This window comes from Arvicanthis niloticus, chromosome 24 (genome assembly GCF_011762505.2).
Source record: "Arvicanthis niloticus isolate mArvNil1 chromosome 24, mArvNil1.pat.X, whole genome shotgun sequence".
In the NCBI taxonomy this organism is placed as follows: domain Eukaryota; kingdom Metazoa; phylum Chordata; class Mammalia; order Rodentia; family Muridae; genus Arvicanthis; species Arvicanthis niloticus.
In genome coordinates, this window is record NC_133432.1 from 34,217,666 (window position 1) to 34,242,794 (window position 25,129).

The 25,129-nt window shown below is 47.8% G+C and overlaps 1 protein-coding gene across 4 annotated transcripts in view; it reads left to right on the forward strand.

The window, feature by feature from the left end:
- The first annotated feature begins 433 nt into the window (after positions 1-433).
- The window catches only part of Daglb (diacylglycerol lipase beta), a 43,666-nt gene continuing 18,970 nt past the window's right edge, over positions 434-25,129 (forward strand). For 2 of the 4 annotated variants that reach the window (XM_076923600.1, XM_076923603.1), the window contains exons 1-8: positions 435-725; positions 2,999-3,150; positions 8,956-9,127; positions 11,189-11,447; positions 14,770-14,892; positions 17,942-18,069; positions 20,845-20,971; positions 24,418-24,501. In XM_076923600.1, the coding sequence (XP_076779715.1) occupies positions 631-725; positions 2,999-3,150; positions 8,956-9,127; positions 11,189-11,447; positions 14,770-14,892; positions 17,942-18,069; positions 20,845-20,971; positions 24,418-24,501 (1,140 nt within the window). In that variant the 5' untranslated portion in view covers positions 435-630. Of the gene's footprint in view, positions 726-2,998; positions 3,151-8,955; positions 9,128-11,188; positions 11,448-14,769; positions 14,893-17,941; positions 18,070-20,844; positions 20,972-24,417; positions 24,502-25,129 lie in introns of all 4 variants that reach the window. The other 2 variants (XM_076923602.1, XM_076923601.1) reach the window with 2 other exon arrangements.

Genomic DNA, 25,129 nt, shown 5'->3' on the forward strand with positions numbered 1-25,129 from the left:
TGAAGGTTCCCCTTGGTCACCCGGGGACCTGTGGGTAAGAATGGAAACTAGCAGTAGTGAGACTAGCCAGAGGAAGGGATGAAGATGGCTAAAACACGGTGTGAGGGAGAGAGAGAGAGAGAGAGAGAGAGAGAGAGAGAGAGAGAAGAGGAAAGGAGGTCCTAAAAGATCAGATCTCACCAACCGTTGGGTGGCGTAGACTTGAACACAGTAAGTCCAAAGGGACCACAAAAGACAGCAAAGCCATCGCAAGCTAGGAAGATTCACAGACCCAGGCCTGCGTCCTAGCTTCACCATTCGTAGGCGCGGCTCTCTAGGGAGAGCATTCCCTTCAGGTCTTTTAAATCCTCAGCCTATTAAACAGAAATGACCACACCGGAATGGACTTCACACACCCTGACCCGCACTCAACAGCCAGCAGCTGACTTCCGGGTCAGGGGAATCTGAGAAGGAGACAAAAAAGGCAGAGTCTGAGTCTGTAGTGGGTGCGCTAGGGACTCGGGCCGGAGGGCGCATGCGCGGGTCTTTTACGTAGGCGTGCGCCCAAGCGGCGCTGGGGACCCCGCTGCGGACACGCGCGGAGTCAGAAGGGCGCGCGCGCGGCTTAGGCTGCGCGGTGGGAGGTGCGCCATGCCGGGGATGGTGCTGTTCGGCCGGCGCTGGTCCCTAGCCAGCGACGACCTGGTGTTCCCCGGATCTTTTGAGCTGCTCCTACGTGTGCTATGGTAAGTGGGTCCGCCGTGAGGGCGGTGGGCGCGCTGGTTAGGGCAACAAAAGTCGTGCCTCCTTGGTGCTTAACGGGCAGCCGCGCCCCCCGAGCACTATCTGTCTACACCTAGGTATAGACGCAATCGCTCTGTGCATTTGACAGGGGTCCCGGACCTTCAGCGCTGCAGGGTACAAGCCGAGCCCTAGGGTGCGGCGCGCCGAGCCCTAGCTCCGGGAGCGTGAAGGAAATGTGAGCATCCAAAAGCCATAGCCCCCAGGTCCCAGGTCTCTCTTTCCTGGAGCCCAGCACCGGAACTTTGGATCGCTCCTCTTTTTTTTTTTTTTTTTTTTTTTTTTTTTTTTTTTTTTTTTTTTTTTTTTTTTTTTTTTTTTTTTTCCTTGCTGGGAGGGTAGCAAAACAAAAATGTCTCTGCAAAACAAAAATCTGGGAAATAGCAATTTCGGAGCAATTCACCGCAACCAGTATAATAGGCCGGTTTTGCAAAATGCAGCTACGCTCAGTGGGAAACGGCACTGGTGGGTGAAGTCAGCTCCTGGCATGCCTGGCCACGAGGAATAACATTCTTGGGAAAAAGCATTCTCAAGAGGCAAAGGAATGGGAGCAGCAAAGCCCTTTCTAGTCAGGCCGGGGTTTTCTCAGATAGTTTTTTTTTTTTTTTTCTTTAACTCCTGACACGGAGCCCTGGTGTTTGGAAGGCTGACAGAAAAAGTTATTTGGTGGCTGAGGGTGTAACAGTTCCTTTTGGTAGAGTGCTCACCTAGCATGCCGGAGATCTTGTGTGTCTGAAATCCCCAGCTCCACACAGAACTGGTAGTGGCGGTGATCACCTGTAAACCCATGGCTAGCGGGTGGCACAAGAGGATCCGCGGTTCACATTAATCCTTGGATACATAGTGAGTTGTAGGGCAGCTGAGCTGCACAAGACCCTCCCTCAAAAAAAAAAAAAAAAAAAAAAAAGGCGCGGTGGGGGGGGGGGGGTGGCGGCAGGGGATAGAAAAGTTACCTAGCCCAATCTTACCTCTGTTTTTTCCCTCTAGTGCTTGAGCCCAGGGCTTCATGCATGCCGGGCTTTACAACCGAGTTAAACCCTCCATCACCTCAGATGACACCTCTTAGGGCTTTGGAATTTTAATCTTTAATAGGACAATCTTGGGCAGCAAGGTAGCTCAGTTGGGTAAAGGTGCTTGCCTCCAAGCCCGATGACCTAAATTGTTATCTCCAGGACCCACATGGTAGAAAGAGAACTGGCTCCTCTAAGTTGCTCTCTGACCTCTCTCCACAGGCATGGTATGGCACACTCTTCCCCAAATAAGTAATAAATAAAAATATGTAGTTTTTTTAAAAGGTGGACATTATTGCTTGGAGGGGCGGGGTTGCTGTTTGCTGCTGAAGTACCTCTAGGGTGAAGCAGGCCTCTTCACCTTCTGGAAACCCATGCTATCTCTCATTGTTCGATGCCAAATTACAAATTACAGTCAACAGTCCATAGGACTCCTTTCATTTATCTGTATCTACCCTGGTATCTTATTTTCCTAATTTGCTTCCTGCTTGGTTTTGAATTACAATTGGCTACAATGTGTGTTTATTGAATGTTAAACTACACACACACACAAATCCTGTTACTAATTCAGCAAACGGTAGTTTGTTTACCAATCACATGATTCTAAGTCTTGGTGGCATGGTGGCAGTTTTCCTGGAGAACCCTAGCTTGCCTACGTTTTGAGTCTTGACAGGGTCTCCTGCATCCCTCGCTTGCCTCAAAGCCCACTATGAGGTGTGGGATGATCTTGAAGTTTGCATCCTCCTGCCTCCACTTCCCCAGTACTGGGATTACAGGTGTGCATACTTAGTTTATGTAGCACTGGGACTCCAACCGAAGGGTTCCTGCATACCACATAAACACTACTCACTGAGCACTGTCTCCAGCCTGTTTGTTTTTGAAGTGGGGGCTCCTTAGGGTGCAGCTTAGGGTAGCCTGGAACTCATATATAGCCCAGGTTCAGGCTGGCCTCTAATTTATGATCCTCCTGCCTCTGCCTTTCTGGTGCCAGGATTATGGGCAAGCACTGCCATGCTCAGTGCATGACTCACAACGGACACGGATTAAGAACAGAAAGCCACACGTGTGTCAACAGTGTGCCTCAGGATAGACTTTTTATTTATGCAAATTACATCCCACGTTGAACCTTAGCCTTGTTTTGGAGAATATTAACTCCCTTTATTTCTTCATATCGTGTTTTATGAAGCCAGTTTCTTCTCTGTGCACAGGTGGATTGCCAGTCTCACGTTATATCTCACGCACAGAAGGAAGCTGGACTGCCCCGGTGGAGTCCTGCTCAGCACGTACCTGATAGTCCTCCTTGTTCTCCTGGCAGTTGTTATATGCACCGTGTTGGCCATCGTGTGTGTCAGCATGAGAGGTAAAGAGCCACACTTTCTGTGTGAAACCTGCTTTGTATCTTAACAGCCATACTGCGGTACCATTTGCATACGGTATAGTTCACCCATTTAGAGTGTATCTGGTGTTCTTGTTTTTTTTTTTTCTTCTAAAACGTGTGTGCGCACATGAACACATGCACCTAAGTGCCTACTGTGATCAGAAGAGAGTACTGGATTGGGCTTGCCTGGACCTCAGTTACAGGTGGTATCGAACCCCACCACACAGGTGCTGGGAACCAAACTTGAGTCCTCCACAAAAGCAGCAGGTGCTCTTACCACTGAGCCGCCTCCCAAGTCCCACACAACTTCTTACTGTTTCCATGGCTGAAAACCTATCACTACAGTTGACTTGGGAACATTCTCTTATCTGTGTGCTTGTGATGTATGCTGTACACCTTCGTGTGGGTGTCTACATCAGAGTGTTGGCTGCCTTCCTGGATCCTTATTTTTGAGGTAGGGAGTTGTCCAAATTCCTTTCCTAGGACGATGGTTATCTCTCCTCCTAAGGTCCCAACAACAAACCAAGGCATGATTTTGTGTTTTCTTCCAAATGGGACTGTCTCCACTCGTGGCCAGGATGAACAGACACACAAGTACTCCTGGAGAAACTCTGATGTCTGTCTTACCCCTGCTCATCCATTGTTAGCCGGTATACAGGTCCTTCCAGTTCATCCAGCTTGAATTGGGTTTTCTGTTACTTATGACTTGAGCTGTTTTCATTGGAACCCAACACAGTATTTTATGAAACCGTATTAAATTGAACATGACAGTGCAGGCCTGTAATCTCAGCTTCTCAGGGGACTGAGACAGAAGGACAAGTTCAAAACTTACCTGAGTCTTTAAACCACAAATCCTGTCTGGAAAAAAAAAAAACCAGCATTGTGGGTGGTCAGATGGCTCCCCAGGTGAAGGCACTTGCTACCAAGCCCGAGGACCTGAGTGCCATCTCTGGGTTCCACATCACAGGAGAAAAGAGCTGACTCCCAAAGCCTGTCTTCTGACCTTCATGTATGTGCTATGACACGTGCACATAGACTGACTCCCCAACCTGTATGCATCTGTCTGTCTGTCTGTCTGTCTCTCTCTGTCTCTTTCTTTCTCTCTTTCTCTGTGTATGTACATGCGTGTGTGTCTGCCCGCCTCTGTCTGTCTGTCTGTCTGTCTGTCTGTCTGTGTCTGTCCCTGTGTGTGTGTCTGTCTTTCTTTCTGTGTGTGTGTACATGTGTGTTTGTCTGCCTACCTGTATCTGTCTGTCTGTCTGTATTTTTGAGGGGGGGGGGCTGGCTCAGTGCTTACTGCTCTTACAAAAGAGTTTCTAGCACCCCCATACAGGCTCATAACCACCTCTAATGCCCTCTACTGGCCCTCAGTGCACCCAGAGAAGAGGCACAAACACAAAAATAAAAATGAAATTTAAAAAACGTTAGCCAGGCATGGCGACCATGCCTTTGATTCCAGCATTAGAGAGGAAAAGGCAGGCGGATCTCTTGAGTTCAAGGCCAGTTTGGTCTACAGAGCAAGTTCCAGAACCACACAGAGAAACCTGTTTAGCTGGGTGGTAGTGGCACACACATTTAATCTCAGCACTTGGGAGGCCCTGACATCCACATGGTAGGAGAAAATGTATTCCCCAAAGTTGTCCTTTGACCTCCACAGATATGCCCACCACACACAAATAAATATTTAAAGAAAAAACTTCTTAAAGGGGAATTATGTGTTGGGGATGCTGACTCACAACTTTAAACCTAGTGTCCAGGGAGGGAGAAGCAGTTGAATCTCTTGAGTTTGCGGCCACCCCGGTCTAAATAGCAAATTCCAGACCATCTAGGGCGACACACTAAGACCCTATCTCAATATAAATATATATATATATATATATATATATATATATATACACATATATATACACACATAAATTTTAATGAAGAAAATTTAAAATTTAAAAGACAAGTGTATGGGTTGGGGTTGTAGGACAGGAAAAAAGAGGCAATTTTCTATATGCATAGCCCTTTAAAATTTTTTTTTTATTTGTTTTGGCATCAATAGGGATTGAACCCAGGGCCTCATGGTTGAACACCTTCCAACAGGGCCAGAGCCCCACGCCTCTTCTTTCTGAGGTGAAGTCTGCATCCTAGCCCTGACTGACTTGGAACTACTATGGGCAATTAGTTGTCTTTGCCTCCCAAGCGCAGGGGTTCGGGCATCCAGACAGATCTCGGGCTCCAGTGAGAGATGAGGGAACCACCCAGAGCAGTAGGAGAAACAGGCCGAAAGCCTGAGCTGTAATGGGATAATTTTTTATTTGTAGAATTTTCAGCCCCAACCATACACAAAGATATGAACATAAACCTTTCATTGCATTATGAAGTAGAAATGACCGAGCAGCTCCGTCTTGTTGTGGGCATGTAATTAGCCAAACCTTTGGGGAGGCCAGTGTGATAACGCGCACGTAGTAATCAGGTTTTGCCTATAATCTGCATGTGCACTCAAGTGCTTGTGGAAAGGAGCAGAGTGATTCTTTTTCACAGTCCTAGCTTTATGTGGCGTAGTTAAGAACAATGTTGCTTTTGTTGTGGTCTTTTCTTTGCCTTTTCAGGGTATTACTGTGTATTCCAGGCTGGCCCAGACTTGATTTTCCTGTTTCAGTTTCCTGAGCTGTTACAGCATGGGGGTAATTGGGGATGGTCTGCTTTGCAGGCAGTTCAAGGGCCTGTCAACAGAGCCCTTTCCGTGAGGCCTGTCTTCTGCCGTGTCTGGAGAGGGTCCTTTATCACTCTGTATGTGTCTTAAGAGCTCATAGCTCAACTTTTATTTTTATTTATTTATTTATTTATTTTGGCTTTTGGAGGCAGGGTTTCTCTGTGTAGCCCTGGCTGTACTGAAACTCACTTGGTAGACCAGGCTGGCCTCGAACTCAGAAATCCGCCTGCCTCTGCCTCCCAAGTGCTGGGATTAAAGGCGTGCGCCACCACCGCCCGGCTATAGCTAAACTTTTATATCAGAGAAGTGGCTAAGATGTCTGTCATTCATAAATCTGTGTCACAGACCTTCCCTTTGTTGCTTTTCTGCATGTCCCACTTGCTGCTGAGGGACCTGAGAAGGTCACTTTTAGGAAGTCTTTCTTGAGGATAGCCCAGTGCAGCAGTGCCTCTGAGGGTTGGGGCCATCAAATTAGGATGGAGAAGAAAAAACAAATATGGAAATAAAAGTGTTTTTCTAGCCAGGCCTGGTGGTAGTACACACCTTTAGTCCCAGCACTCTGGAGGCAGAGGCAGGCAGATCTCTGAGTTCAAGGCCAGCCTGGTCTACAGAGTGAAACCTTGTCTTTAAAAAAAAAATGTGTATTTCTAAGACCTGAATCTGATGAGGCCATCAGTAGTCTCTGTGGGTTGGGGAGGGACTCACAAGACCCCAGCTGTAGCTCAGGGGCTACTGGCAGGTCATGGTTGCTGAGGGAGGGGAAGCCATTTTTCTTCCGTGATGTAGCCACTGGTAAGTTGCCCGTGTTCCAGGGAAGAACTCCCGCCTGTGCTCAGGCAGTCACCCTCATCAAACTCATCAAAAACAGAAAAAGCAAAACAAAGCCAAAGATGAGAGTAAGAGTGGACTTCTCAGGAAGAAGGGGCCCCAGAGGGAGTGGGAGGGGCAGGGAGGGGTGATGACCAAAATGTACCATGTATGTAGATGAAATTATCAAGGAATTTAAAACTGTTTTTCTAGGTAAATGCAGCTTCTTTCAATACCTCATTTAATTTCTGGGAACTTAATTAGACACACTCCGTCTCTCTGTTTCTCTGTCTGTATTTAGAAAATGTTGTGTCAGAACTTCTGTGGGGAAAGCCCCAGTCACAGATGCTTCTGACCCTGTTAGACTGTGTCCATATTAGGCATCTTTCCAGCGCAGCGGAGGTCTGGTTCCTGTTTTCTAGGGTCTCTCCACTGTCACCTAGTAGCAGGCTTCCTTCATTCCTCAGAGATGGTGAGAGTGCTGTTCCGGCCAGCCAGATAGCTCAGCAGGCGGAGGTTCTGCTTGCTGTGTGACCTGAGTTTGATCCCACACAATGGAAGGACAAACTGACTCCTGAGGGTGTCTCCTGACCTCTTCTTTTATGTCATGGCACACATGTGCTCACACACAATAAAGAAGTGTAAATGAAAACGTAAAATTCGATTACCATATAAATGCCAAGCAGGAGGCTTGACATTTACACATACAGACTCACCACACTCATACCACATACCACATACACACAGACTCACCACACACACAGTCACCACACACACACACAGACTCACCACATATGCACCACCACCACATACATAGACTCACCACACACAAACCACACACCTCATATATAGACTCACCACACACCATATATACCACGCTACACACACACAGTACATACACACCACACATACACATCCCACATACTACATAAATACCACACACACACACACACACACACACACACACACACACACACACACACGTATCAAGCCCTCTGACCCTCTGTTTGTAAAATGTAATCTCTTGCCCACAGTTTGCGAGGATGAAGGAATAGTGGGTATTAAAGTACCTAGTAGTACTGAGTGTTTAGTAAGGCGCCCGGTTTATGGGGTGCTTATCTTCCTGGCTGAGAGAACCTGGGTAACTACTTCCCTTTCTGCCTGGGACAGTCGTCTTGCGCTATACTGCTGCTCCAGGATAATTATACCCAGAGCTGCACTCTCGCTTCTTAGAAGTATTCCAGTCTGGGTGGTGATTATGTCATCCTCCCTCGTTAGAGCCAGCGTGAGTCTAAGCAGTGAATGTGAAGCTTCTGCCCTGCTCCTCACCCTTCACTCTGTCTGTCTGTCTGTCTGTCTGTCTGTGTCTCACACACACACACACACACACATACACACACTCCCCTCCCCTCTTACTCTCCCCCTCCACCTGCCTCTGGTTTTTCCAAGGCAGAGTTTCCTCTGTGTAGCCCTGGCTGTCCTGGAACTCTCTCTCTAGACCAGGCTGGCCTCACACTCAAGAGTTCCGCCTGCCTCTGCATCCCACAGCACCACCCGGCTTTGTCACTTGCTTCCTATTTTGGGCATGAAGTATAATTAGGAGTTCAGTGGTGGGTGGGTGTGCAGCAAAACGGAGATGTTCAGTAGCTGTGGTTTTTACGATTTATTTTAAAATTCTGTGAACGCGTTTATGTGGCTCACTGTGGTATGTGTGCGTGACTGCGGGTGCCCATGGAGGCCAGAGGGCAGCTCCCCTGAAGCTGGGGTGATTTGTATGGGGCTGTGAGCTGCCTGGTGTAGAGCCTGAGAGCCAATTTCAGGTCCTTTGCAAGAGCAGTACACGCTCTTAACTGCCGAGCAATGTTCCCAGCCCCTGCGTCTGGGCTGTGTGTGTGTGTGTGTGTGTGTGTGTGTGTGTGTGTGTATAAGTGGTGTGCAGCAGTCAGAGGTCCATGTCAAGTGCCTTCTTCAATCACGCTCCACCTTACTTTTTGACAGTGGGGCTCAGTGGACCCACAGCTCATTAGTTCAGCCAGGCTGGATGGCCAGTCGGCTCCAGTCCGCCTGTCTCCAATCCCAGCAGCCCTCTGGTTAGACACACACCGCCTTTCTGTCAGCTCTCATGTGGATGCTAGGGAATATGAACTCAGTCCTCATACTTGTACGACAGGCTCTTTCTCAGCTGACCATCCCTGCAGCCCCTCATCCCTCCCGGTAGCTGGACAGGCAGCTTTGCGTCTTAGGACGCTTGTGAGCAGCTGGTTTTTTCTGTGTTTCAGGAACCATTTGTAACCCTGGACCTCGGAAGTCTATGTCTAAGCTGCTCTATATCCGCCTGGCGCTCTTCCTGCCAGAGATGGTCTGGGCTTCTCTGGGGGCCGCCTGGGTGGCAAAAGGTATCCAATGTGACAGGACAGTTGTGCTTGGCATCATCGCCACCGTCATTGTCAGGTGAGGTCCTCCTCCTCCTCCCAGCTTCTCCTTAGGTGTGTTTCTGGGCGGTACAGCACCCTGATGTCCTGTGAACTTTGTGACATAGAGCGGGACCTCTCTGAGTAATTCACAAAGACTGAGCGGATGGCTTTTGGCCCGTGAGAAACAGCTCATCTTCCAGCTTACATCTCTAAGTGTTCACTTTCTTCCGAGGCCCTACTTTTCTGCAAGTTACCTCTCTCATAAGCAGGAGGGGCAGGAGAGACGGCTCAGCAGTCAAGTGCCTCTGTCAAACTGAGGACTGGGGTTCAGTTCCTAGCACCCATGTAAAGAAACTGGGCCTCCAGCCTTTAACTCCAGCTCCAAGAATAGTGGAGACAGGAGGGTCTCTGGGACTTCCTGCCTCCCAACCTATCCCAGAAAACATGAGCCCCAGATTCAGAGAGAGAGAGAGAGAGAGAGAGAGAGAGAGAGAGAGAGAGAGAGAAAGGAGAACCTCCTTAGAGGAAAAAGTGAAAGTTGATCAAAGAGAAAACCTTCTGTCATATACTCATATACCCAACAGTAACTCAAGTACACACTAGATAGATAGATGATAGATAGATAGATAGATAGATAGATAGATAGATAGATAGATAGATATTAACTCCAGCTCCAGGGCATCTGATGTCCTCCTCTGGCTTGCAAGGACACCTGCACTCATGTACACATACCCACACACAGACACAGACATACACAAAATATAAAAATAAATCTTGCAAGAAAAGAGAGAGAGAAACTAACAGAGAGAGTGAGAGAGAGACCCAATAGCCAAAGGATGGGTGGAGGTTAAAGGTGAGATGAGAAATGGTACTGGAATTGAGACAGTGTATAGTAGTCTAAATAAGGTTTATAATGCAGTTTTTACATTTTCCGTACTAACAGTTTTAATCTTGTGTGGGGAGATGTGCTTCTTTGCTATGGCCCATGTGGAGGTCAGAGGGCACGTTGTGGGAGTCAGTGCTCTCCTTCAACCATGTGGGTCCCAGGCTTCAGCACCAGATGCCTTTTACACCCTCTCACCACCAAGCTAAAGAGCTGAGTCTAGTTTTGTCCCTTTGTGTTACAAGTGAGGAAACGGAAGCTGCCATCCCTGAGGCACCGGGCAGAGGCAGCAGAGTCAGCATCTTACCAGCGAGACTGTAGTGGAGAACATGCAGGCCCTTGCATGCTGTGGGCGGTATGGAAACGGTCAGGGCTGAGGATGTGTGCAGTTGTTAAAGCCTGCCACCAGAGCTTAGGACCTGAGTTCAGATCCCCACACTTCTGGGTGCGGGACATAGACTGCCAGCCAAGTCGTTGGGTTCTACACAATAAGAGTCTTAGCAAAGCAGAGAGAGATCAAGGAATACCCCCGATGTTGAATTCTGGTCTCTATACACATGCATGTACTCACATGAACACATATATACACCACACACAAAGAGAAGTAATTAAACGTGGGCCAGCGTGGAGGGGGCGCCCGTCAGAGTATTGCACAGTGCGGAGATTCTTTGTGTTTTACTATGACGAACCCCAGAGTGCTGAGTAGTAGCTGGGTCAGAGTCAGGGGGTCCTGGAGAACTCATTCCAGTGACGTCTGTGTCCAGGCTACAACACTGCTCACCACGTGACTCCTTTTCTCCTTTGAGGTCCTCACTCTCAGAACTCTGGTCTTCCTGGGACTTGGGTTAGCTGTGGGTTCACAAGGAACCTTTTTATTTTCTTTTTTTCTTTTTTTATACTCATTTATGTAGTCAATCATATGTGTGTGCATGTGCATGATGTGGCCCATGTTGGAAGATGATTTTCTCCTTCCATCATGAAGGCCCTGGAGATCGAACTCAGGTCCTCAGACTTGGCTGAAAGCGCCCTTTCCTCCTGAGCCATTTCACTGACCCTCCTAGGGAACGCTCCAGAAGAAAATCACTTGCCTCGGTTGGGTTTTCAGAGCTCTGCCTTGAGCAGTACAGAAACAGGGCTTGCTTGGTGCGTGTGGAGTGGGCTCAGGCCACCGCCCTTCACGGTTACCCAGCCTGTCCCATGCTTTCCTCCTCACAGCTGGATTGTCATTGCTGCCACCATGCTCACCATCATCTTTGTCTTTGACCCACTGGGCGGGAAAACGGCTCCGTATCCCCCATGCATCCCCGAGCACCTGGACAGTAACAACACGAACCAGTTATTGACTGGCCTGAAGACAGCTGCAAAGAGCGTGTGGGAGACCCGGGTGCAGTGCTGCTGCTGCTGTGTTGGCCAGGACGACAACACCAGGGTCGCTTTTTCCAGCACGGCCGACCTGTTCTCCACCTACTTCTCTGTAAGCGGAAGGGGTCTGCTGTGGTCTCTTTCTCCTGTTTCTGTAAATGGTTCTGTGGGACGATGGGTGTCTACACAAAGCCATGTGAGCCACTGTCAAGTGGCGTTGAGGACTTGTACCCCTTGGGTGTGGGGTTGGAAGCACACTGCCTTGGGTGGGCTTGGCAGGCAGCAGTTAACTGCAAGGATGGCCAAGCCTTTCGTGCTCCTTGTTTGCTTTGCTTTGAGACTGTCTCCTGAAACTGACTGTAGCCAAGGCTCTCCAGGAACTTCTGACTCTCCTTCATCTACCTGCTCAGTGCTGGGTTTGCAGGCGTGCACCACCATGTCAGGTTTATTTGTTGCTAAGGGTGGAACCCAAGGCTTCATGCATCTAGGCATGCACTGTCTGTGCTGGCTGAGCCCCAGCCCGGCCCTCAGCCCCCTTCTCAATGGCTAGGTGTGTCTTCATCGACACTGGTCTGTTAACAGCCCAGCCTGTGCACTGTGTTTTTAAGGAACTAAATAACATTACAAAAGAATCTGCCAGTTCCCTTTCTGTATCTCCTCTGTCTAGCTCAGTCAGCAGATAGACATGAATATAAACAATGCCCTGCCAGAGGAGTATCAGAAAAGAATTTCTCAGGCAAGCAAGATGGCTCAGCAGGTAAAGGTGCTTGCTGCCAAGATAGACTGCCTGAGTTCAATCCCCAGGACCCACATAAGTGAGAGGAGAGACCTGACTCCTACAAGTTGTCTCTGACCTCTACACACACACACCACAATGTGAAATATAATTTAAAGAAATATTTCTCACTACTTACCATGACTCACTAGTGAAGTGCTTGCTCTGGGACGAGCTGTTCTAGGACGTGGGTGAGCTCCTCTTCCCCACCGTGTGTCTTTGTAATGATGTGTGGTAACGACTGTTAGTTTTGGTTCTGAAACCAAGTAAAAGAAGATTCCTTTCGACACTCTGTACCTCTCTCTCTCTCTCTCTCTCTCTCTCTCTCTCTTCCCCCTCCCTCTCTCTCCTTCCCCCTCTCTCCCTCTCCTCCTTCTCCCTTTCTCCTTCCCCCCTTTCTCCCTCTCCTCCTTCTCTCCCTCTCCTCCCTCCCTCTCTCTCTCCCTCTGCACTCTCTCTCTCCTTTCTCTCTTTTCTCTCTTTCCCCTTTCTCTTCCCTCTCTCTCCCTCTTCCCCTCTCTCCCTCTTCTCCCTCTCCCTCTCTCTTTCCTTTCTCTCCCTCCTTCTTCCCCTTCCCCCTCCTCCCCCTCTCCCATAGTGTCTGACTTTGGCCTGTGGAAAGCTAGCTAGTTGTGATGTGACAGCAGGCTGCACAGCAGGTCCTTTCTGTGAGAACCCAAGAAGTGTGCCCACAAATCTTTTTGTTGTTGTTGTTCTTTTTACTTGTTTTTATTTTTATTGTCTATCTATTTATGGGTTTTCAAGACAGGACCTCTCTGTGTAGCCCTGGCTGTCCTGGAACTCACTCACTTTGTAGACCAGGATGGCCTTGGAACTCACAGAGATCTGCTTGCCTCTGACCCCCGAGTGCGGGGATAAAGGTGTGGACCACTACCACCAGCCTTAAACTGGTTTTATTTTTATCACTTGCATCTGTGTGAGTGTGTGCTTCATGTGTGCTGGAAGAAAGTACCTGCTCCTCAGGAGCTGGAGTTACAGGGAGTTGTGAGACTGCCTGATAGTGGTGCTGGGAACTGAACTCCAGTTTTTGCAAAGGCAACAAGCATTCATAACTACTGAGCCATCTTTCCAGCCACGCTCACATCTTATGGGAGTGCTTCAACCCTATCTCAAGATAGCTAAAAGAAGAGGCGGTACCTAGTAACTACCATTTTTACTTTTGGGGGTCAGGGTCTCAAGATGACATTAAACCTCTGGTCTTCCAGCCTCTGTCTCCTGACTGTAGAGATTACAGGTGTGCTCCACCAAGACAGGTTTATGCAGTGCTAGAGATGGAACCCAAGGCTTCATGCATCCTAGACTCTCTCTGCCCATCAGTGGACCCTCTGTGGGTCCTCCTGTGCTTCTGCTGTGGAATTTTGTGTAGTTTCTTTTGTTTTTAATTATATTTATTTTGTGTATGTGGGTGCATGCATGGCACATGTGGAGTCAAAGGACAACTTGCAAGACTTGGTTCTCTCCTTCTACCACGTGTGTTCCAGGGATCAAACTCATCCTGTGGCCTGGTGACTCGACCTTCCTTCTTTCTTTCCTTCCTTCCTTTTGTTTTTGGCACAAGGACTTATTGTATAGCTCAGGCTGGACCTGAACTTGTCATCCACATGCCTCTGGGTCTTATAATTCTGGGTATTCTTATAATTCTGTGCCACCAGGCCCAGCTGTTAGAAGACTTCTGACTTTTGTGTTTGTCCACATGAGAATTCTCACTAGTGTTTACTGATTTCTAATTTCTTCCATGACACGGTGTACCCAATAATTATGTATTCAACCTCATGAACCTTCCACAGAGTACGTATAACACAGACTTCACCCCAGCTTAAGAAATGAGAATGCCGGGGTGATGGTGTGCGCCTTTAATCCAAGCCCTCCTATGGTTACATAGCTCACAGGCTAGCCAGCCTGGAGAACACAGTTGAGCAGGTATAAAGAGAGATCCTGCCTCAAAGCAAGCTGGGAGGAGAGAACCTATCCACGGAAGTTGTCCTGTGACTTTCACATGTGTGCTTCAGTGTGTGTACACAGCACACGTGTACTCCAGCACGTGTGCACTTGCACACAGATACAGTTTCTTTAAACCGAAATAGTTAAGTCACTTAAAATGAAATTTTGATAAAATGATAAATCTAGTAGATTTGTCTGAGGACAAGATATGAAAAAGAAAATACTACGCTAATATCCATCCATAAGGAATCCTGCAAAGGAAAATGTTCTTTAAAAATACAGGAGAGATGGCCCAGGGGTTAAAATCACCTCTTGCTCTTGCAGAGGACCTGCATTCTGTTTTCAGGACCCACATTGGTTAGCTTATCAACATGTAGACTCCAGCTTCAGGGGATCTAACACCTTCTAGCCTCTAAGGGCTCCCACACTCGTGTCATGTTACATGAACTCGCTCACATGTGTGAATGTGCACACACATAGTATACATTTGTACTTGAGAGATGGAGACAGGAAGATCTGAATTTCAGGTCATGTTTGACTATGTACCAAGTCAAAGGCCAACCTAACCTGCACAAGACTGTCTCAAACAAAAAGTAATAAATTCTTCTTTCTGTGTAATGTACCTGGGTATTTGCACATCTGCCTACGAACTATATTCAGCTGGATGCTAAGCAGACTGTTGTACTTTCCCACCTAGGACACAGACCTGGTGCCCAGTGATATTGCAGCAGGCTTCACCCTTCTCCACCAGCAACAGGACAATATCAGCCACAGCAGGGAGCCTCAGGAGGTTGTGACCCACACACCAGGGCAGTCTCAGGTAATGACAAAACCCACCGCTGATTCCATGCTTCCATGTGGATCTTCAGAGGCTTATAGCCAAAGCTGGGCAGGGGCCAGGAGGAGGAAGCAGGAGAATTCTGAGTAGGAAACTAGCCTGGGCTATCTAGTGAGTCCCAGGCTTGAAATAGACCCTGTGTAAGAAAAGAGAAGGAGAGGAAAAGTGGGGAAACAAGAGGGAGACAGAGACAGACAGGGAAAGAGAAGAGAAGTAGACAAGAACAATTTCAATAGCCTTGGACTGAGACCCAGTCTTCTAGCTTAGACTCCAGGCTCAGGAAGCCCCACTATGTCTTATTGTCTAGGTTGCATTGTAGGAAATTCTATGTTAGGTTCTGTCGAGGACCGCTCTGCCCCACGCTTGGGGGCCAAAATGTCGAGACCGCTCTATCAGTGTTGGAACCCACACTGCCAAAAGCCTTGGGGGCTAAATTGTTAGAGCCTGCACTGCCCCAAGCTGCTCCATTCCTGGGTCAGGGTTCAGCAAGAGAGAGAGTGAGGACAGACGCGAAGAATGGAGACCAGACAGAGTGTGATTCAATCCTGTTTATTCTTCAGTCTCTCTTCTTCTCTCTTTCCAAGTCCCTAGTTCCTAGTACCAAGTCTCAGGTCCTAATTCCTAGTTCCTCTGTAATAAATCTCAAGTCCTAATCTCTGTTCCAAGTTGCTAGTCTCTTTCCAAGTGCCTGTCTTGAGTCTCAAGTACTCTTCCAAGTACAAGTGTCTAACTAGTTTCTCTTCCAGGTCTCAAGTCTCGAGTCTCAAGTGCCTACTAATTTCTTCTGTCTGCTTCTCGCCTTTTATATGTCTCACTTCTAAGTCATGCCTTTAAGTCTTATCTCTGAATCACACCTTTAAGTCACACCTTTAAGTCTCTAATCGCACCTTTAAGTCTCACACACCCAAGGGAAGATCCTGGGTATCTAAAACAAGATGTTATCAGAGTGTGCTCAGCTGTTGTAGGCTATTGTAAACAAGTCTCTTGTCAGGGTATAGGGCTCAAGATGGCTGCAAGGATGATAGCCGCCTTCTGTCGGCTCCCCACAAGGTTCTGTGTTCCAGAAGAATTCCTTCTCATATGGGCCTGAGTTATCCCATCAGTCTGAGTCTAGGAAGCAGAGACAGTTCAAGCTTTGTCTGATAAGCAAGTTCCTGCCATAGGTCACTGTGCTTTCCAAAGAGAAGCTCGTGCCAGGCTTGGCAGTGCACACTTGCTGTTCCAGCAATCAGGGCAGAGGCAGGAGGATTGTGAGGTCTAGGGCACCCCAAGCTACACAGTAGAAGGGACAAAACTAAGACATCTTTTAAGACATAGCCATGAAACAAAGAGAGAACTACCGGGAACAGTGTGAGTCTTTTGAACCCTCAAAGCTCTCCCCCAATGACAGACCTCCTCCAGGTGTTGCTGGGTGCAAAGCCATGATGGCCTTCAGGCAGGAAGCTCCTGCAAGAGTCAAAAAGCTCCCAGGGATCCCTGCGTCCCTCCCTCCCATCTCTGGTGGAATCCATTGTTGGCTGTTTAAAAAAACAGCTTTTTAGAAGCTGGTGCATCTGAGAGTTCAAGGCCAGCCAAAGATACCTACTGAGGCCTTATCTCAACAAAGAAAAAGTGCTAGGTATAATGGTACATGCCTTTGGTCCTGGCACTCAGGAGGTAGGGGTGGGCAGATCTCTCAGAGTAAGAGGCCAGCCTAATCTACATAGCAAGTTGTAGGACAGGATAGCCATGGTTACACACAGAAATCCTGTCTTTAAAACAAAACAAACAAAACAGTTTTTCCCCTACCAGAGGCTGGAAAGATGGGTCAGCTGTTGAGCACTTACCACAGAAGTGTGAGAGCTGGAGTTTGGATCCCAGAATCCATGTAAAAGCTGAGTGGGTGTGTTGGCCCGTCTGTAATTGTAGTATTGGAAGGTGAAGATGGGGTGGGGTATCCTTGAAGAAGGCTGGCTAGGGAGACTGCCCAAGTCAGTGAGCTTAGGTTTGAGTCAGAGACCCTACCCAGTGCATTAGATGGAAGAGTGATTGAAGACTATTCTTGCTGTGAGCCTTGGGCCTACACACACACACACACACAGATGCACACACCAATGCCCACACCCTTGCAAATACACATACACACAGGTGCACCATAAGTACACATGGGGAGAAAAGAGACTTAACAGAAGCCACAGTAGAGACAGAAGCTCACCAAGATGTTAAGCCTTCATTTTCTGAAGGAGCAGAGGGATTCAGCCTTCTTGGAAAAGACTAACCTGGCCGGCTCGGCTCACTCCAGTTATTTTATTCTGCCATCACACAAAATTAATTGGGGCTGGAATGGCTCCAACTACCAAAGTTATCTTGCTCTGCTCTTGTTGCCCAGAGAGAAGATAACCTATAGAAATCTCAGTCCCTTTTGACCATGGCGAGCCATAATCCAAAGTAAGAACTCCAGGTGTGCCAGGAGTGTTGGAGGACCAAAGTTTGTACAGTTGCAAGCGCTCATGTAGCACCAAGTGCAGACTATCCAGGGAGACATTTCTTCCAGGTTCAAAAGCCTCAAAACTATTTCTCAGCCTCTTCTGATTAACCCAAACACTGCAAAGGATTTGCTGAAACATTTCACTCAGAGTGAGACATGAAGGCCTCACGTTACAGATCTGCAGAGCCTTTTGAGAGTCGAGGAAAGAGCAGGAGGAGGTGGAATGCTGGGGCCCAGTTTAAGATCTCAGCGTGCTAGTGGGTAAGGCTCAGTGGCTAACATGCTTGACCTGTTAGTGTGGGGACCTGAGTTCAGATTCCCAGAATTCACATAAAGCAGGGCGTGGTATTGAGTGCTTCTGTAATCTCAGGGTTCCTACAGCAAGACAGGAGCTGGAGAGAAAGACCCTGGAGGCTGGAGGACCAGCTAGCTGGGTTATAGAAGACAGACACTTGAGGCTCCTACTCTGGGACACTGCCCACACTGGAGTGCACACACAGCTCTTTGTGTTTGTCTTTTCTGTTGCCATCACACACAAAAGGCTTCTTTCCTTCTCTCTTCCAGGAAACTGAGTTGGATGCCGAAGTGGAAAACTGCCATCACTATATGCCGTTTGCAGCAGCTGCCTATGGATGGCCCCTCTACGTCTATAGGAACCCGTTCACGGGGCTGTGCAGGATTGGTGGGGACTGGTAGGTCAGCATAGCCTGATCCTTTTATCAGATTGTTTTCCTCTTTAAAAGAAAAAAAAAAAAATAGTACTGCTATTTTGAAAGCATACAAGAATAGAACAGAAAATCCTAAATTCTCTATCAAGAATTGTCTAATCCTGTGGCTCACCGTGCCCTGAGTCCTCTAGACTATATAGCCCCTGGCTGGCCTGAGAAAAACTTGATATGTACACCAGGCTGGCCCAGAATTCACCAAAATGACTTCCTCTGCCTTGCAATTGCTGGGATTATAAGCAGACACTGCTACACCTGGCACTTGAAACTTAAAAAAACAGCTACTTGTAATTAGTTATGTTTGTTTGTTTGTTTGTTTGTTTGTTTGATGTGTATGTGCGGTGCAGATGTGGAAGATAGAAGACACCTTCTCTCCTGACTCTGTTACATCGATGTCATAGAAAGAATGAAAAGAAAAGACTTCCCTTTGGAATAGTGAGCAAGAGCTAGCCCAAATGGTGATTGTCCATTTCCCTCCCGGTGTTTTCTGTGTGTCTGCAGTCTGTGGCCTGTCTGTTGTGCATCTGGTCTTTGTCTGTTATCTGTCTGTGTTGTCTGTCTGTCCCTAACAAAGAGCTTTGCTTCCTTTATTGATGAACACGGAAAACATGGGAGGAGGAAGGAATGAGGGGTATTCTATAGAAATCTTTAGCTGAGTTTGGCAAGGGAAAGAGTTACCCAGAACAGCATTCAAAACTGCATACAGATGGTATCAACCTGTGTCTCCATGTTGCTTCTAACATTCATATCATAGTCATGGCTGCTTCAGCAAATGATTACCACAGCGTGCATACACACACACACAACATGATTCTGGGTCGGGCCATGGATGAGTAAATAGTTCAAGAGTGGAATTGTGCAGGCCAGGCGGTAATGGTTCAGGCAGATCTCTGAGTTCAAGGCCAGCCTGGTCTACAGAGCAAGTTCTAACCCTGTCTCAAGAAACCAAAGAAAAGAGTGAACTGTGCATTCGACTTAGGTTAGACCATGATTACATGGGAAGCACACAGCATATTAAAGCCAGTCACATTGTTCTCTTAAGGGCAGGTTAAACTTTACCAGACTGAATACACAGTAGGACAGCAGATTGAGGACATGGTTTTAAATGATCTCAGGACATATTGTTAACTTGATTACAATGTCTGGAAAGTGTTCAATCTCTGAAGGTAAAAGGGGTTCTTAGGAGATTATACTATCACACTGTAGGGGGTCCTGGGAATGAAGCTCAGACCATCAGGCTTGGTGGCAAGTATCTTTCCTGCGGAGCCATCTTGCTAGCTCCTGCTTCTCTATCTGTTAACAGCTTGCCTGGATGTCCTCACAGTATTCATTGCAGTAAAATTCTAAACATCAGGAACTTTAGCTTTAATTGCTAATCGGTAACTTGTATTTGGATTATTTCTGTTGTCCCAATAATATGCATGTGCGTTGGGGTATATCCAAGTGTGTGTGTGTGTGTGTGTGTGTGTGTGTGTGTGCGCGCGCGCGCGCACGCGCGTGTGCGTGCGTGCGTGCATGCAAGCACATATTTGTGCTCAGAGTCCAGAGGAGAATGTTGCTGTCCTGCTGTTCTTTCCACTTTATTCTCTTGGGATAGGGTCTCTTTCTCATTCTACCTGGAGCTAAGCTTTTGGCCAGCAGCCCCAGCTTCCTCCAGTCTCCACCCCATCACCTCACTGTGCTGGGTTACATGTACACTCATGGCTACACCTGACAGGCTTCATGGCTCCTGCAGATTTGAACTCTGGTCCTCCTGCTTACACAGAAAGTGTTCTTCATCCACTAAACCACCTTTTTTTCTGATAGAACCTAGGGCCTTACACATGGTAGGTGAGTATCCTAGCGTTAAGCTGAGTCCTCAGCCACCAAGTCCAGGTTTGGCATCCCTTTGTTCTTGCATAAGTCAGTCATGAGTAGACTAGAGTGGGTGGAAGCTTGCTGGTTTTCTCAAATCCTCATTTCCTCTGCTATACAGGAAGTTCATGATTGCCTGCTCCTTGGCATCAGTTCCAACACGTGCGTTCGACTGCGTTTACAGCTGCGGCTCGCTGCTGCTGTTTCTGTAATTAGTGTTTGGTATTCACATGTCCTGACCTGACTGTACAGGGTGGTCCCTGTCACTTTCTCAGCACTTCCCTGGTTACGTGATTTTTGGTAGTTTTGAGATGGTGCCTCATGTAGCCAAGGATAACCCCAGACTCCTGATCTCCCTGCTTCCACCTCCCAAGGGCTAGAGTTACAGGCATGTGCCACCACATGAGGCCTCTTCTTGCATTTCTAATGGAAATTAAAAATTGTTTATTTATTATTAACGTATGCATATGACATGTGTGGGCGCGTGTATGGCACAGCGTGTGTGAAGGTTCAGCAAGACCCTGTGTCAAAGGAGTTAATGCAGAAAGAATGTCAGAGTAGGAAATCCCATGTCCATGCATGTGTGTGCACATGCAAACATGTGCGCAGACACATGTAAACACATGATGAATGAATGAATGAATGAATGAATGAATGAAATGAATCTAGAATGTAGTAACTCAGTGAAAAGCATTTGTCCCAGTGTAGGACCCATGGATTTCATCCCTTGTCACTCAAGAACAATGGTTTTGTTAGAATGTCTTAGAAGTGGGCAGCCCTCCCCTCCTGAGTTTTCTACATAAACCCTACAGAGGGGTCACTGTGCATGGTGGGGTCACTGTGGTGGAGGGCATGGGCCCCACAGTCACCTCTTTTCCTTCCCTGTAGTTGCAGAAGCAGAGACATAGAGTATGATGCAGTAGAAGGTGACCAGCACAACTGCCACTTCGCCTCCATCCTGAAGACGACAGGCCTGCAGTACAGGGATTTCATCCACATAAGCTTCCATGACAAGGTGTTGTCTCCAACATGGTGCTCTAGATGCGGCTCCTAGAGTCCTGTGGGCTCTAGTGATGGGAGTCAGAGTGTGTGTGTGTGTGTGGGGGGGTAAGTGTGTGTGTGTCTGTATGTGAGTGTCTGTATGTATGTGGGGGGTGAGTGTGTGTGTGTGTGTATGTGTGTGTGGGGTGAGTGTGTGTCTGTGTGTGTATGTGGAGGTGTGTGAGTGTGTGTGGGGGTGAGTGTGTGTGTCTCTGTATGTGAGTGTGTGTGGGGGGTGAGTGTGTGTGTCTGTATGTGAGTGTGTGTCTGTGGGAGTGTATGTCTGTGGGGGGGTGAGTGTGTGTGTGTATGTGAGTGTGTGTCTATGTGAGTATGTGTCTGTGTGTGTGGGGGGTGAGTGTGTGTGTGTGTGTGTGTCTGTATGTGTGTGAGGGGTGAGTGTGTATCTGTATGTGAGTGTGTGTCTTTGGGGGGTGAGTGTGTGTGTGTGTGTGTATGTGGGGGGGTGAGTGTGTGTCTGTGTGAGTGTCTGTGTGTGGGGGTGAGTGTGTGTGTCTCTGTATGTGAGTGTGTGGGGGGGGGTGAGTGTGTGTCTGTGGGAGTGTGTGTCTGTATGTGCGTGTGTGTCTGTGGGGGTGAGTGTGTGTGTGTCTATGTAAGTATGTATCTGGGGGGGGGAGTGTGTGTGTGTCTGTATGTGTGTGAGGGGTGAGTGTGTGTCTGTATGTGAGTGTGTGTCTGTGGGGGATGAGTGTGTGTGTGTGTCTGTGGGGGGGGTGAGTGTGTGTGTGTGTATGTGTGTGGGGGGTGAGTGTGTGTCTGTGTGTGTGTGTGTATCTGTGCATATGTGTCTGTTGCTGGGACTTCAACTGGGGCCTTACACAAGCCAGGTAAACACTCTACCAGTGAGCTACATTCCTAACTCTTATTAAAAACCATCTTTATTATTGCTGTGTTTGCGTGTGTGTGTGTGTGTGTGTGTGTGTGTATGCACGTGCACTCATGCATGTGTGCATACACAGGTCCTGCGGATTGAACTGAGATTATCAGGCTTAGCAGTGAATATTGTAACTTACTGAAGCATCTTGCTAATTCCCAGCCTTCTTTTTTCTTTTTACTGTCAGTATGATTTCATTAAGTTGCCTGTGCCACCTGGAATTAAATCTGTGACCCAAGTAAGCTTAAAGTTGTCCTACCTCAGCCTCAGCTTCTTTTTTTTTTCTGTTTTTTTTTTTGTTTGTTTGTTTGTTTGGGGGGCGGTTTTCGAGACAGGGTTTCTCTGTGTAGCTCTGGCTGTCTTGGAACTCACTCTGTAGACCAGGCTAGCCTCGAACTCTGCCTCCCAAGTGCTGGGATTAAAGGCGTGTGCCACCACTGCCCGGCCAGCCTCAGCTTCTTAAATACTGGGATTACACCACAAGGCCTAGAGTGGATTGTTTTTCATAGAACTCACACACACACTCTCTTACCTGCCTGCTTCAAAGTGTGTGGTTAGCATTGCCTGGTAGCTCTCTAACCTCTTTTGTGTGGTTAACCATTGTAACCTCTGCTGGTGGTGGCAACTGTTTTCAGACTCTGTGGTCCACAGAATCTTTTGGCAGAACTTTTAGAAAGACTTCTGTCGCTGGGCTGGTGAGATGGCTCAGTGGGTAAAGGTGTCTGCCTCCAAGCCTGAGGACCCATGTTCAATTCCTGAGATCCACACAATAGAAGGAGAGTGACCTTCCTCGGGTTGTCTTCTAAGTTTTTCACACATGCCTTGACACACATGTACACACACACACACACACACACAGCCTCCACACATAGCTCCTGAAGTTGCCAAGTATAGTGGTGTGTGCCCATAATCCCAGCACTTGAGAGGCTGAGGCAGGAGAATGAGAAAGACCAGGTCAGAGTGCCGAAGGCTGTGCAGGAAGAATGACAGATGGCTTTAGAACTCATGGAACGCAGCCCACGGGTTACCATAGCCACATGGGTGAGCCTCGGTGTGGCACGGCCCCGAGGACCACGTGTGCTGAGGACTTCATGCTGTCATGGAGTTCTGCTCTGCTTCCTGCTCTCATATCCCTCTTAATCTAAGAATTATGAAGACTCTAAGGGGGCTTCCAGTCCCTCACTGGGCAGTGTCTCTGGCACTCACAGTACTGATGCTTGATCTCTTGCAGGCATTGCTGCTGGAGCAGATTATGATTCAAGCACCACCCTAGAGAAGAACTTAGAGACTTAGGTTGTCAGCAGTGACGGCCACCCTTGAGTCGAGATGCTTTTGCTACTGGTTCTGATGTAGGAAACCGTAGGAAACAATTTATAGTTCAGAAAGGCACACTTTTGTTCGTTAAGCTAGGGACCTTTGTGGTCAGGGAACAAGAACAATGGCAGCACTGGCTGATGTGGCTCTCACTGAGGCTGGGCTGGCGATAATTAATTACTTGTGCCCATTTCTGCCCTCAGCTTCCCGATAGGGTTTATTGAGATTTGCTGATGAGTACATGTGCATTCTGAGAATTTAAAGCTTGTGAGTGGAGGGTTGGAACATCGTGCCTTCCGTCCATCAACTATGTGTATGCATATATATATGTAAAGTTAGTCTGGGTGTATGTTGAAGCTTGCACCATCCACCACTTGTATGTGTATGTGTGTATGTATGTGTGTACATGTGTGTGTATGTGTTATATGTGTGTATGTATTTGTGTGTATGTGTGTGTATGTATGTGTATGTGTGTATGTATGTGTGTACATGTGTGTGTATGTGTTATATGTGTGTATGTATTTGTGTGTATGTGTGTGTATGTGTGTGTATGTATGTGTATGTGTGTGTGTGTGTGTTATATGTGTGTATGTATTTGTGTGTATGTGTGTGTATGTATATGTGTGTGTGTGTGTGTGTGTGTGTGTGTGTGTGTGTATGTGTGTGTGTGTAAATGCTTGGAGCCTGCCTGCTGGAGGTCTATACACATGTATGCATGCATATATGTGTGTGTAAATGTATGCATATACATGTATATTTATATGTATAAAGTTATTGGACTCTGTGTTTTGTCCACTCAGAGAGAGAGAGAGAGAGAGAGAGAGAGAGAATGTGTTTATATCTATATGTGTATGTGTGATTTTCTCTCATTCCTTCTCTTTCTCGCCGACCCCGAAGAGTTAAAAGAGTTAATAGTTTTCCTGCTGACCGCCAGCCCCAGTAAATTAAGCTTTGTTCCCTCAGAAAAAAGTCTGCTGAGTAACTTCTCTAATCGTTGGCTGCCTCTTTGGTAGCAGCCCCTGTAGGTGTCTGGATCGACCCCCATCAGCGGCTCTAAGCACTGACCCCCAACGGCTGCGTGCCTCAGTTTTCCCACCACATGGATGCCGAAGCCGGTCATTGGCATCAGAGAAAATCAGGTTTCTCTGTAGTTGGTGTTGCTCTGTATCCGTATGAGTCCAGCCTTGTGCTGGTTTCTTGTCTTCCAGGTGTATGAGCTGCCCTTCATAGTGGTTCTGGATCACAGGAAGGAGTCTGTTGTGGTCGCTGTGAGAGGGACTATGTCTCTCCAGGTAATGCAGGTGTGCTTGACAGATTCAGATCTGCACTGGGTGGGAGCAGCGAGTTAGGCACAGTATGGTGCTCCGAGCTAAGGAAAGCTTCCATTAGGAACAGAGAAAGCCACTGCCCGCGAGGTAACCAAGGGAAGCATGAAACCAGGAAGCAGTTGGAAGCGTGGGTTGTGAAACACTGACTGGAAACATGGGGAGATGGCTCCCACTCAACCCAGCTGTTGGCAGCAGAGATGCCAGCATGTTCCAAGACAGGCTCAAGGGATACATACTTGGTTTGCCTTGTGCTGACCCTTAGATATGCCTAGATGAGCCCCAAGCCTAGGTAGCCCACCCTCTAATTTCTGTGTCCAGAGCCAGGTGGGACAGTAAGACCAGTCTTGTATCAGAAGATACAGAGCCATGTATGGTGGTACACTCCTGTAATCCCACCGTTCTGGAAGCTGAGGCAGGAGGATTGCAAGTTTGAGTCCTGCTTGGGGTACATAGACTGAATTTTAAAAAGGAGGCAAGGCCAGCTGGGAGATGACTCAGAGGTAAAGCATTTTGAGGGAAGGTCAAGGACCTGTATACAGTCCCCAGAACCCACATACAATTCAGAGCCTGTGCCGTGTCTGTGATCTCAGCT